Source organism: Eublepharis macularius, chromosome 8 (genome assembly GCF_028583425.1).
Source record: "Eublepharis macularius isolate TG4126 chromosome 8, MPM_Emac_v1.0, whole genome shotgun sequence".
NCBI classification, from domain to species: Eukaryota; Metazoa; Chordata; class Lepidosauria; order Squamata; family Eublepharidae; genus Eublepharis; species Eublepharis macularius.
In genome coordinates, this window is record NC_072797.1 from 77,211,142 (window position 1) to 77,223,997 (window position 12,856).

At 40.7% G+C, this 12,856-nt stretch overlaps 1 protein-coding gene across 4 annotated transcripts in view; it reads left to right on the top strand.

The window, feature by feature from the left end:
- Window positions 1-12,856, top strand: part of CSNK1G3 (casein kinase 1 gamma 3) — a 111,123-nt gene that overhangs the window by 16,984 nt on the left and 81,283 nt on the right. For all 4 annotated transcript variants that reach the window (XM_054986500.1, XM_054986501.1, XM_054986502.1 and 1 more), the window contains exon 2: window positions 8,182-8,612. In XM_054986500.1, the coding sequence (XP_054842475.1) occupies window positions 8,435-8,612 (178 nt within the window). In that variant the 5' untranslated portion in view covers window positions 8,182-8,434. The remainder of the gene's footprint in view (window positions 1-8,181; window positions 8,613-12,856) is intronic.

A 12,856-nucleotide genomic window follows, 5' to 3' on the forward strand; every position in this document is an offset into this window, starting at 1 on the left:
CAATAAAAAAATTCATCTACATTAAAACAGTGCATTAATACACATTTAAAACAGGATGGTGGACAGCCTTCACAGGGAGGGTTAAGATTTTATATACCCCTTTTTCAGGCTGGTGGAGGCCCAGCTTTAGCCATATGCCTGGCGGAACAACTCTGTCTTGCAGACATGGCGAAAGGATAGTAGGTCCTGCCGGGCCCTGATTTCAGCAGACAGAGTGTTCCACCAGGTGGGAGCCAGGACTGAAAAGGCCCTGGCTCTAGTCGAGGCTAGGTGGGCCTCCCCTGCCCCTGCTTACCTGGCGGTGCTGTGCATTCCTGCAAGCCTGATCCAGCCTGAATCGGACTGCTGCAGAGCGTGGGAGTGCTTCTGCGCTCCAGAGCAGCCCAATTTGGGGCTGGATTGGGACGCTGTGGCGTACGGCGGCGCTTCTGCACCCCACAGCAGTCCAATTTGGGCCGAATCAGGCATGATTCGGCCCTCTGCGGCGTGCAGGAGTGCTCCCAGGGGTGGCTGTGGCCCACATAATGACATCATTTCCTGGAAGTGACATCATTGCATGGACTGTGATCGCATTCATGCTGTGGGTGTGCGCACAAGGAAGAAGGGGGGAAGGTAAGTGCTGGGACCCCTCCTCCTGCTGGGAGGATAGGGGGACTTGGCAACCCTAGACTGAGCATAGTTTGTATATAGTCCTCAAATTACTATGAGAGTAAAGAAGGGACATAGTATGCATGGAGGAAGCCTGTACTTGGAAAACTTAATATTCTGGGAAGCCCAAGTAAAAATTTATTGCATTCGATAGCATACTTTTCAATCTCGTTTGGCTTGTATATAGAAGTTTATTTACTGGGCAGAATTTTAAAGCTAATAATGCCAAAAGTAAGATGCAGAGGTGTAATTTACTGAAAATTTTGAAACATTAAAATGTTTTTCCAGAAAAGAAATAGAAATTTGGTGAGAAGATTGAAATGCGTAATGCTTATCATACTTAAATTTATTTTACTGCTTTAAGATTGTCCTATGTCTTGCCTACAATGTTGTTAGCATATAAAATTGTGCTGTTTGGCATATTAAATATGAAAGTAGAAATGTCATAATTTTTTCAAGCAAAATTTGTAAATATATCCAAAATTAGAGAAATCTCTGCAAATTGCTGCACACTATGTTACCTAAACAATAATATTTTTTGTTATCTGAGGATCAGGAAAATAAAAACCTTTAACCTTCATAGTAAACAAAAGAAGGCTTATTTTGACTTAAGAACAGTTTTGGTACAGTCACAGCATCTGGGAAATTTGACTATTGAGTTAACCTTAATAACATGGAAAACATTGCCTTTTTAAGTAATGTATTAACATACCCACAGGATGCTGTATTAATTGTAGATGAAAGACACATTTAAAACATCCATGAAAATATTGCCTATGTCTACATTATAAATAGCGCTTGTCATTATATAGTGCTGTACATAAATAAGAATCTTTGTACTAAACATATAAAGGATGAATTTGGGGGGAAAGTTGTGAATACTGAACATTTAGGAAGGTATTATAGAAAGATGGGAATATGAATAATTTCAGTATATGTTAATTGCATAGATTAGTGGTATTCACTCTGCAGCTTGTGGAAAGCTATATTGCCATTAAAAAGGAGCCAAGTTTCTTCTGTCTCTGGTATGAGGCATGCACCTCAGGAAACCTCCTCACAGCTTATCTGTTCTTTTGGTGATGGCTGTTTCAAGGTAGGAACACCTGGCCATAACAAACAGCACGAGGTAAAGACCTTTCTTCTTTTTGTGAAACATGGTGTAGATTCCATATTGAGGAACAGTTCCCAGAAGAACCACATATGACCACATATGACTTCTAAGCCTTTGTAACGGGCATAGATGTTTTAGGGTAGCAGGGAAGTTCAAGGAAAGGGGAATGAGAATATGGAAGATAATAGGCAAACAGCAAATGAGCCAGATTAGTTTTGAAATAACTTAATAAAAGAGAAACAGCAGGAATATACTCTTGGTGGGGGTGGGGAGAGCAATGGCATATACCTGTGTGATTGAATGAGTAATAATGAAGAATCTGAAAAGTCGAATGTTTGGGTAGGTTTAATTAGGCATTGTTGACCCTCGCTTTCTGGAAGTGGTGGTATACTTTGAAGGTAGAATCTCAACAAGTGATAGGATAAAATGACTGAAATTTCAAAGACAATTTGGTAGTAAAGATACTACATGCAAGAACAGTACAAGACCAGGAAAACCTCATATGCCAAAAGAGAGAGTGCTGCCTAAGAATTTGAAAATTAGTTCCAGTTCTGAACGTCAGAGTCCTTAACCCCAAGTTTCATTGCTAGTACAAATGTTGGAAATCTGAAAATAACCCCCCAAATTGTGACGTTTTTATCTACTTTTCTAAACAAGTATAAATACTAACTGTTAATGAGGAATAGATTATAGTTCTAATTCCTAAAAATCTTTTCCTTTTTGGCAACTTTTGGGCTCTGCTTTGCTCATTATGGTTTGAGTTCCTTTTTCTTTCATCACATGCTTACTGCATAGATACTCAGAATGTGTTTAGCTCCATTATATTACTTGAGAAGATCTTTTATTTTCATTGGCAATCAAAAATCCTTATCTTTACAAGAATAGGTATCTTGGATTTCTCCAGCTTGGTGTGAAGATGCTTTCCAGGTTTTCTTTCAAAGGATCTTACTCGAGGCACTAGATCTGGCTGTGAGCTAATTTAACCAGGTGACAAGAAGCCATACTGCAGTACTACCATAAACCCCAGCTTGGTGGTTTATGAGGGAAAATCAGAATAATAGCAATATCCTTGATGATGATGATGTTGAAAGAGGTCAATGTACTTCATCCATCCCACCCCATCCACCATATCATACATTATGTCCCAACTTTCTTCCAGGGAGCCCAGGGCAGTGCTGTGTCCACACAATGACCCTGAGAACAAAGTGGACACATGTCTTAGATTAAGTTGGACTATTGCTCCATTTAGCATCATGTCTTCTTGGAGCGGCAGTGGTCTCCAGAGATGTTACCTACTCTTATTTTAAGTGAAGATTTCAGGGATCGAATTTAGGGTGTTCTCATGAAAAGTTGCTTCTCTTCCAGTTGAGTCATGCTCTTTCTCCATGAGTGCCCTGTTGTAAGAAATGTTTCTCAAGAGTCTGACGATATGTAGATGGTGAGAACAAGGGGAAAAGATGACCAGACAATTGACTGGTCAAATATTAGTTTTCTATTTTTTGAACCCTTTGTTCCCTAGCCTTGCAGAATGAAGGGTCACATACTTCCTTTGCAAAAATAATTTTCTGACCTACAACTTTCCAGAAAGCTGCAGTTCTTTTTCTCTGGAGTTAATCCACATGCAGTTTTTTTCTTCTTGCAATTTAGGATTGTAAGATTTAGTTTGAGGGAAGGATACAAACTCCTGTGTGCCCAGACTCTTTGAGTCAAGATTTCTGAAACCAGGAAGCCTTCCACCACTATGTACAGCAGAATGGGGTGGGGGTAGGGTTGCCAGGTCCCCCGATGGGAGATCAGGGGCCCGGCACTCCCTGGGCGGGGGAATGGCAGCCCTAGGTGGGGATGGGAGAGCACATGAACCACAAAACGTTCTTGATATTTAAATGTAACCAGCATTTGCATTCTGTGTTACAATTAGTTTGCATTCTGTGTTACATGTAGTTCTGCCCTGAGTTTCCCATATCCAAATGCAACTTTAGCTGCTATGTTATGCCAGTTTACTTTGGGGACTCTGTTAAATTTTTGTGCACGTTTTGTAAATGTGAAATGTGTGTTGTCAACTGTGTTTTTGTATTGTGAACATCAAATATTTGAAACATCATAATACTTAAAAATTATAGTAAATTCCAATAGTTGAAATTGTACTAGCCTCAAACAACTTATCTATATATATAAAGACAAGTGTCCTGACTGACTCATCAGCGCCCAGCCCAAACCCCTGGGCCTAGAAATGTGAAATTTGTGGAGAATGTTCCTTTTGTGATATAGAGGCTCACTTAGAAGGGATTTTAAGAAATTTGCCCCTGAAGGGGGTAAAAAGGGGTAAAATGTGTTTTCCCATTGGGATACAGCTTCCCTGTGTGCCTGGCAGGGTCCTCTTCTCCCCCCCCCCCGCCAACTGCCACGCTTCCCTGAGGTCATTTGCATATGCAGCCTTGATTGGCCATCTCCCCAACATTCTAAAGAGTATATACTTGCTATTGGGAGTCACTGAATGTGTCCTGAGGTAAAAATACACCTCCCAGTCTAGGGTTGCCAATCTCCCTGTGGGGCCTGGCTTTCTTGTGTGGCTGGCAGGCTGACGGGTCAGCTGTGGAACTTTGTGAGGTAAAAATTAGGCAAAGGAAATTGCAGACAGTTGAAGAAAGACAGTACAAGACTCCTAAAAAGGGATTTTATATAAAAGTCAGTATGGCAGCTGAGTTTTAAAATGTTCACGGGGAGATGGTGCTCAACCTTTCTAGGGGCCATTTCAATGCGAACCTTTCACATGAACCTGCTGAAGTGCCTACCACACCATCCCTCCCTCAGTCCAACTCCACCTCACACCTCTTGCAGCCATCATCTCTTACTGCCCCCAAGAAGCCTCCTGGCAGACGTTGTGCAAGATATACCGATGCTAAAAGGAGGAAGCAACTTAGAGATGCAGCAAAGAAATATGCACATCGTACTCCTGCGGTGGACTGAGCAGCAGTGGCCAAGTACCAGCAAGTCCTGAGTCCAAGGGAAAGGTGACCATCCCTGTAGGCCTGGGCACAGCAGAGATGACCCTAGCAGGCCTAACAGCCATGATATACCCTGATATCGCCACTATCAGGGAATAGTCCATGGACGGGCTGTGCAAGCATGCCATTCTGACCCCCAAGAACAACAAGGCTGCCATCATTAATGAAACACAACTTAACCCCCTCGAAGGGGCAGAAATGGAGTACAGATCTGTGGACTCAGTGGTGCAAATGGATGATGCGGTCCACTACCCTGTGGAGTTCCTCAACATTGCTGGTATGATGACAACTGATAGCTGAACTTGAGGACTCGAAAACTGCTAGATATATACCAATGGATATGATAAAGCTGGGACCTATAAAGATTCTGAAAAATATTTGAAGGAATTTTATTTTTATATGGAAAAGTGGTAACATAAATATAGGGTGGAATAATGTAAGAATAAAATAACTGGTGTGATATGCTTTGGATGAAATGGGGGAAAAATAAATGTATGTATACTAAGGTAAAGAATGAAAAAGATCAAAGTATACAAGATTAAATAACCTCAAAAAGTAAATTAGTAGAAAGATGCAGAACAATGGAATAAAAGATAGAAAACCAAGATCATCGTAAGTAAGATGTTAAATATAAATAAGAATTCCTTTTAAATGGTTCTAGGGATGTTATTATATGTTTAAATAACAGATGTAAAATGTGTAAGACTATTTTAAGTAGAGGTTGGAAAAAATGGAAAGTATATAACAAAGTTGGTAATAGAAGGAGCAATTGTTTAAGGCACCAGACAATCTTACTAACGTTTTATATAGTGGTTAGATAATATCAGAGTATATATATGTTAGTATGTATTATCGTATAGACACTTATATTCTTTAAGATGGAGGTGTTGGTTACTGAAGGTAATAAAGACCACGAGAGACGGAGGAGATTGCTCGACGGTAGAGACTACCCTATTGCTAGAATGACAACAAATATGAACAAAAATGATAAATCTTGTTATTTTACAAAAGATAAAAGGAACTATATGCTTTATTATAAGCATTACAATGTACCTATTAAGAATACTGAAAGCTATTAGATGCTATTGTGAGCAGATCAACATGAAGGCACCCCCCTTCTCTTCCCTTTTTTACCCTATCCCCTTTCCTTCAATTACCCCCCTTATAACTTGATATGTTTACTTTTTAATATCTGTGATCTGTATTCAAAACCAATAAAAAACTATTTTAAAAAAGAGAGTAATGGGGGGAGTCACCGGGCTGCTGGCTGGAGACTTCTGGCAGACTCTGCCAGTAGTCCCAAGGGGAACATGAGCTGACGAGGTTATTGTGTGTGTCAAGGCATTGTATCTGTGGTCCCTCATCAGGAAACTCTCACTAAGAAAGAACATGAGGGTCCACTTGAGATACAAGGTGTCTGCTAGGGAATTCTCTGAGCTCCTACTAAAAATAGGGAACAGAGAATATTCTGAGTTCCAGGGAACGGTGACCATACCTACAGATCTGAGCACAGTAGTGACGACTCTGGCAGACCTAACAGCCACAATATACCCTGATATCGTCACTATAATGGAAAAGTCCATGGACTGGCTGTGCAAGCGTACCATTCTGACCCCCAGGAATGACAAGGCTGCCATCATTAATGAAACACAACTCCCTCAAAGGGGCAGAAAGGAGTACAGATCTGGGGATTCAGTGGGGCAAATGGATGACATGGTCCACTACCCTGTGGATTTCCTCAACACAACACTCCTGATATCGCCACTATCAGGGAGTAGTGCGAGCATGCCATTCTGACCCCCGAGAACAAGGCTGCCATCATTAATGAAACACAGGGGCAGAAATGGAGTACAGATCTGTGGACTCAGTGGTGCAAATGGATGATGCGGTCCACTACCCTGTGGAGTTCCTGAAAATGTTCAACCCTCCTAGCTTCCCAGCCCACAAGCTTCTCCTCGAAGTGGAGGCTCCAGTGATGCTGCTCTGGAACTTCAATCAATCCAAACTCTGCAATGGCACTGACTGTGAGTGAAAGCTCTCCACAGGAACGTCATCGAAGCCACATTGTTCACTGGCAGTGTTCGGGGAGGGGGGGTTGGGGTTTGTACCACGCATACCACTCATACCATCAGAGACCCCCTTTGAATTTAAGAGACTGCAGTTCTCCCTCAAGGCCTGCTTTGCTATGACAATCAACAAGTCCCAGGGGCAGACACTGAAGGTGGCAGGAGTTGACTTGAGGGAGGATTGCTTCTCACATGGGCAGTTCTACGTGGCCTGCTCCAGAGTGAGCTCACCCAGCAACCTGGTGATCCTAGCACCTGAGGGGAAAACCACCAATGTGGTCTACAAAGAGCTCCTTCAGTAGAAAAAAAATGGTTGTACATATTTTTCACTTTATTTATTGCACTACAATCTTTTCATTTTAAAAATCTCTTAAATAACTGTTACATTTCGAATTTCACTTCATCAGTTTTCGGCATCAACACACCTTGCTTTATTCAAATACTTTTGTGAAGCTCGGGTACTATGCTATTATACTAGAAAACCAACTCAACCCCCCCCCCCCAAACCAAAAAATGTTACATACCCATAAGTATTATATTTGGACTTAAAGTAGTTAAATACTGTAATGAAGCACGGGCATAAAGCTAGTCATTAATAAACATTTATGCTGCAGTGCTATGAAACATCCCCATTTTAACAGTTTGAATTCAGTGCTCTAAGGATACGTATCACAGAAACAATTCTTGGATACTTATGCTTTGTTCATACAAATATTAAACTCCATTCTTACTACCTCTTGCAGATATGTTGTATTTTGTGTGAAATACAATTTTATAGACATTTCTCGCGTAATGACTTGGATCCTACAGAAGATTTTTGCAGACAGAAGTGGGGGTTAAGTTTCTCTAACCTTCTGGTGCAGACCTTCAGCTACCCCATATGCTCTTTCTGAGGTTCTTTCTCCCAGAAGCAACATTTTGGGGGTATTTTGAACAGCATGGGGATAGATTGGTGAGATAGGTGTGCTCTATTGATGAAAATATTTTCTCTCAGCAAAATTTTAAAACATGACAATTCTGTCATTAAAATTGTTTAATTTGTGTGACATAATCTAGAAGAATTTAAAAATTACGTTTGCCAAAAGTTGAGAAGTATTTTATTGTGTAGCTTCTGATTTCCACCTTTATGGAGCTCAGTAAATCTTTGGATATGGTATGAAGAAGAGAGTGATGTGTACTAGTCTAAATAATAATTGACAGGTTGATTTTTCTTAAGTATAGTTTGTTTTGAAAGTTAAGTACATCTGTGGTAGAATAGTGCTATATAGAAGATACACCTGTATTGTGCAGTAATATGACATGTCTGTACTTAATACACTTGTTTAATAAACTTTTGTTTTTGTTTTTACAGAAAGGCTTTAAATTCTAGTAAATGGTGCTGACAGAAGATCTACTAGGAATACATTTTCTTCTAACAGCTGCTGAGGAAAAATACTTCACGAATGGGATGAATACACAAATGGTGACTGCCTGCAGCAGCTTGCTGACTCACTTTAACTAGCTGGGACACTTACCTAGTGATGTTTCCATTTCTACTTTACCCCATTTGAGATTGCCTGTCTTAACTAGGCAAAGAATTCAAAGTGGAGTACCGCAAACTTGATATGGATAGTAAAAAGAAAGACAAGGACAAACCGGATGATAGAATGGCAAGGCCTAGTGGACGGTCGAGTCACAATCCACGAGGCAGCAGCTCTTCAAATTCTGGAGTGCTAATGGTTGGACCTAACTTTAGGGTTGGCAAAAAAATTGGCTGTGGCAATTTTGGAGAGCTGCGATTAGGTAAGACTGTTCACCTAAGTTATGTTCATATTAGTGAAATACACTGTAACAATGTTTGGTAGCTTTCTTCATGTATTACTTTTACCATGATATCTAGGAGAATGGCAACATATATAAATTTAATTTTTATTCCTGTGCATGTTGTAGTGGGTGTTTGAAGTGGAAAATGCACAGGTTACAGGCTGGAATACACCTGTCAAATGCACAAGGAACCAAAGTAGTAGTGACTGAAACTGAAAAACGAATATAGTTGACACTAAGTGATTTGAATTTTTCTATTATTTTTCCTCTTAAGTCTTTGATTTGGCAGACAATGTTTATTTCTTATGTACCCCAAGTTATCTGCACAAAAGTTATCTTTATCATTATTTCTCTAAATACTTATCATGTATATATCTCACATTTGTTCCAAGGACCTTAGGGTTCACATATGGGGTTATGTCATTTTATCTTCACAACTCACTCAGAAGAGACTTAAGAGAAGAGCACCTTATTGAAAACCACCAATTGAGCTTTATGGGTCAGCAAGGATTTGAACCCTGCAGTTCTAAGCAAGCATTTGCTCTTTTATACTATACTAAGGTTCTAACGGTATATACTTTTAAAAGATAAATTTTTACTTCCTTATTTGCGAGGCTTGGCCCATCATTATTCTTTTAAAATTTTTCATGACCCCCCCCCCTTTATAAAAGAGAAACAAAACATTGTTTTATCACATTCTTTTTCATTGATGGAGAAGGATATCCAGCACATGGAATTACTCTTCCTCTGTGTTCTGAGAAAGGCTTCGTTATTATTTTTTTAACCAAATGACTTGAAGAGAAAGAATGGTGGTAGCAGCCCTAGTGCATTAACTTCCTTCCTGCTCAGTAGAATGGTTAACTTTGGAACTCTTCAGCTTCTAACCTGACCCTGGAGCAGCTTTCTTCCTCCAAATCATTACAAAGAAATAAGGGACTATTATCTTTCTTCAACGTTCTGCCTTAAAGCTACAAATTTATTGACCTGTGGTATTCACCTCTCAGCCTCTTCTCTTATTGCTTGATTTGGTTTCTAGAATGAGGAAAGTGATTTATCTTGAAACAGCAACCTCATAACACGAGTTAACCCAATTGCTGGCAGCCCTGCCTTTGTCACCTAACCACCATTTTCTTGGCTATACTTTTTCTCCTTCATTTGGAGCTGACCAGCTCTTACCTGCCAGTCATATGAGACCTTAAAACTTGTTTGAGGCCATTTCCAAGATGACGATTGAAGACCAATAGAGAAGTATCAGGATTGGATATACACCCTTAGTAATCTCATTATCCCTACGGAAACAAATGGTCTCTCCATTCTGTCTAGCTCCAGACCATGAATCACAATCTCTGTAATGAATCAGATATATACACGTGAATAATTGTGCTGCTTTAACATTCTTGCCAACAAAGACCTAGTGTCACCATATTTTTTCAGCAGAAATATTTTGTATTCACATAACTGGTACTTTGAAATCACTTTCAAAAAATCTGGTCCAAAGGAAGTAATTAAAAACTACCATCTACCTTTTCTTCATTCCCTTCCTTGCTTGGAAGTATTCCTGGGGTCTAGGAATTTCATATATTTTGCTTTCCACTAATTAGCATATATACCAGTTAGCTCACCAGAATTCCCTTACCCTTTTCCAAGGATTTTGTTTTGTTCTGTAGTTTCATTCAGTTCCTAAATAGGTTTGATTGCATAGGGGGAAATAGGTTCATTTTAATTTAAAAAAAAAATTCAAGAGAAAAAGTTGAATTTTGGGGGGCCACAGAAAACATGATACATTTTTCCTCTTTAGAATGAGTGATATGTGCTTTAAGACAAGACTTTACTCAAAACATGTAGTGTAGATTTTTTTATGTAAGAGAGTCTGTGGCATTAGGAAATAATTCCTGTGTATACTGGAGACAAAGTTATCCTTGAAATATTTTATATTTAAACCTGCATAGCTTTGTTCACAATTAATAAGCTATAATGAGTTTGGCAATGCACTATTGAAGATCTCAGTGTTTTCAATGTGACTAATTTTAACTCTATCCAGATAGACTGTTAGTTGTATTGTGAGACTGTTTCTGTCCAAATCATACATTCATTTGTTTACTACAAAATGTGTTTTGTATTTTCATCATTTATTTTTTCTTTAGATGACAGAAATTAAGATGCATGTGCAAAAGTAGCATATAGGATGCAGCAGTTTTCAGCCCTTTAATCTTGGGTATATTCACAATTTTTGCTTGTAGATAACTAAGGCATTTGTAAATTTCATAAATATGCCAAATAGTACAATTTTATGTGCTAACTATGTTGTTAATGATGCTTTTAGTCTTGTTAAAGTAATATGCTCAGGGCTGATGAGTACTGCATGTATTTCAGTCCCCCTATTTTCTAGACCCTTCCCCCCAATGGCTTAAAATCTTTTGGGAATTCTGTATCTCTAATCTCAAGCTCTATATTTGTGCCCAACTCTTGTGTCCAGGGTATTCTTCTTACTTGCTCCAAACCACATTTTGTGCAGCAGCTTAAACCTCCATCTGCTGCAGTATCACAGATCTGGACTTTCCTTGGATCTTCAGGTTATGCATTGCCCTGACATTTGGAATATGCCTGAGAATTTGGATCTCTGATCAGATAGGTAGCTATAAGAATCTGCTTCACCCTCTTCCTTTGCCTCTTCAGTCTTTTCCCTTTCCTCCTTAAGTGATATACTTCACCATACCTCGTCACAGGAACCCTTGTCACTTTGTCAAATGATCAACTGACTGCAGCGCTTTCCCTTTCCCCTTGCAAAGGCAAGAGTAATTATTAGAGTTTCTACCACTCCAACTAAGCAGAAGTGTTTTCACCATGCCTCTGTCAGCTGTGAAGAGAGGAAACTGACTTGCACATTCCAGAAATGAATGGACAAGCTTGATGCGAGGGTAAGCAAGTGTGCCCCAAATGCTGACCACTATCTTGAGTGTGCAGCCAGCTGTTCTTCATATTGGCCCATCCACACACTGACCAAGCAGGAGAACCAGTCAGAGGTAAAGTGAACAACCAGACACACAACAGGGAAAGAGGAGACTGCTTCCTAAGGAATTTGGTGAGGTCCCCCTGTGCCCTTCTATAGATGAGGAATCCTTGTACCCTGAATTTTCCCTTTGGTTGAGTAGGGTTGATCTTGAGTAGGGTTGTCAGATGGTATGGGAAATAAAAATGGACCCACCAGTGTAGTGCTCCTGGGCTCAGTGCAATGATGTCACTTCTGGAAGTAACATCATCTGCCGCCCTCACCCCCTGCTATCTGTAGGATTGCCAACTTCAGGTTGGGAAATTTCTGGAGATTTTAGGAGGTGGCACCATGAAGCTCACTTGTCTTCCGGGTGGAGGTGGCCTTGCAGGTGGTGGGTGCAGAGGGTGAGCTCTAGCAGTCAGCACTTCAGATCCCTGAACAGTGTGCTGCCAAGTGGCCACACAAGATGGCCAGCTGCTCCGAGGGGAACAGGCGGTGGGGGCACTTCCATGTACTTCTATCCAGAAAGGCATCTTGCTGCCTCTGCCCTTGGAGCCCTGCAATTCAGAGGCCAGTGGTGGCGCCAGGCTGCTCCTGCCAATGGGGCAGGAGTGGCAGAGAAGGGAAACAGGCTGGCTGGCTGGCTGGACCCGTGACTGCCTGCTCTTAGTCCAGCTGGACAGGCTTCTTACCCAAGCCACACTCTTGCTTGCCTTGAGGAGGTAGTGAGGTGGAGCATGAGCTGAAGGCCCATGCTTTCTTCATCAACAGCCAATTGGCTGGTTGTGCTGCTGGAAGTGGGGGAGTGGGTTGGTGGGAGGATGGAGGCCTGCTAGGTGTCCAGTTTTTTTATTACATTTCCCCTAGACAGTTCAAGAAAATACTGGACTGTCCGGGTAAAAACTGGACACCTAGCAACCCTAATCTTGAGTGATTTTTAAAGGCTTGAGAGGATCTAATTGAAAATAGAAAGCATGAATGTAAAAGAAACCCATTATGATTTATATTTTGATTGATTTTCTGTCTGATTTGAGCTCAGTCAGGAGGGAAGCTCAGGGCAAGATCCAAAAGGCATCTTATAGAGACAGCACTCTTTAGAATGCACCGAATGGGGTTCTCCTGACCTCATGCCACATCAGCCCAGTTCTAAGGTTGTCTGGTTTTAGGACCTTGTGCCTCTGTTAATCAAGGCCACATCACTGATGTAGAGGCAGCACCAATTGTAGCTAAA